Source organism: Trichinella spiralis (genome assembly GCF_000181795.1).
Source record: "Trichinella spiralis strain ISS 195 chromosome Unknown Scfld1198, whole genome shotgun sequence".
NCBI lineage: Eukaryota > Metazoa > Nematoda > Enoplea > Trichinellida > Trichinellidae > Trichinella > Trichinella spiralis.
Window position 1 is genome coordinate 1 of NW_003528137.1, and position 1,378 is coordinate 1,378.

General features: G+C 32.7%; 1 protein-coding gene across 1 annotated transcript; it reads left to right on the forward strand.

Moving 5' to 3' along the window:
* The first annotated feature begins 478 nt into the window (after positions 1 to 478).
* Tsp_15137 (conserved hypothetical protein) lies at positions 479 to 1,162 on the forward strand. Its single transcript, XM_003370089.1, has 2 exons — positions 479 to 521; positions 876 to 1,162. Exons 1-2 carry the CDS (start codon positions 479 to 481, stop codon positions 1,160 to 1,162), a joined length of 330 nt encoding a protein of 109 aa, XP_003370137.1.
* Positions 1,163 to 1,378: the final 216 nt, after the last annotated feature.

Sequence of the window (1,378 nt, forward strand, 5' to 3'; positions counted from 1 at the left end):
GCGAAAGAGTCATTCTTCTGCCTATCGCATAATTGGGCTGATCTATCTAATTACTAACCTCTGCTATCCTAGAAGCGGAATTAATGAACGTTGACAACTATTAAATAGCTCACACGATAAATATTAACAGAAAGGAAATTGCTTGTCCCAAAAAGCAGACAAAAGGCAGTTGTTAATAACCATCAGAAATTAAGCGAGAAAATTTTTAACACCACCTAAACACAAATTCCATCATCTTACCGAAAAGCAGTTCAAAATATTTAACTGTTCATCTACTGATGCACGTCGATTAAATATTAGATTATTTACAGAATGATAGTAAAGCATAATATCATTCAGTGTTCCGTGATTTTCAAAATATGTAAATTTTTATCAAACAAATGCTTCTGAAGTGTTGATAATTAAATTATAAACGTAATACAATAATTCAATTTTTATAATGAATTTCGTTGATGAGAAATAACATCATATTTGACAAATGAAGATTCATATGCGAATTCAAGATCGTTTGGATAAACGTCGTGTGTTCGTCAGGTTGAATTTTGGGGGGGGGGAGAAAAATTAAAGCAACAGCTGAATTTCAAAAATTAACTATCAAAGCAGCGCTAGAAAGGAAATGATTAAGCTGTGTACCAATATTTTCCCATTTCTTGCCGTTTCAACGACTGGATTTTCATTTTTAAGCCCTAACCACAAAAACTGCTAATTCTAAGGCAAAAATGTATATAGCAGTGCTTACAAATTTGAAAATTTCCATTAAATCTATTTAAAAACAAAACAAAATATAGTAAATTTTATTTTCAAGAATTTTTAACATTAAAACAAAGAACAACATTTCTATTGAAATTATTTATAAAAACGAATATTAAAAACAGTGCTGCTGATCGAATCAGCTTTCATGATGACTGCTCAAGCATTTGTTGAAGAATTTCACTGTCCAACGGCGCCGTCTGTCCCGGTGGTGGTAGCAAGTCAAGGAATTTATTCACGTTTTGCTTTGTCTGCTGGATCTTCTTTTTTCTTTCCTTCTTCCCCAACTTTACTGCTCTGTAAATCATATACCCAAATGCGACCAACACGCACAAAGCGGAAAGCACGAAAAGCGCGAAAGTACCTTCCTTCCACATCGCAATTTAATGCAACTATCAAGCTCGAACTTTGATAAGAACTAAAGAACGCGGCATACAGACGTAACTCATGCTTTAAAGTGTTTAAACAATTTGGCATTCAAACTTGTTTAAATGACAGCATTGACTTCTTTAAAGTACCTCATATGTAAATTATTTAAGCAGAAGTTATTTTATCAAATTGATAATGCAAATGAAACTGAACACCTATTGGGTTGGCAAATAGTTCCTATTGTTATTCCAAATATTTT

Coding starts and splice junctions, on each gene's coding strand:
- Tsp_15137 (XM_003370089.1), top strand. CDS start 479: ATGAAGATTCATATGCGAATTCAAGATCGTTTGGATAAACGTC. Junction 522..875: donor AGATCGTTTGGATAAACGTC/GTGTGTTCGTCA, acceptor TATTAAAAACAG/TGCTGCTGATCGAATCAGCT.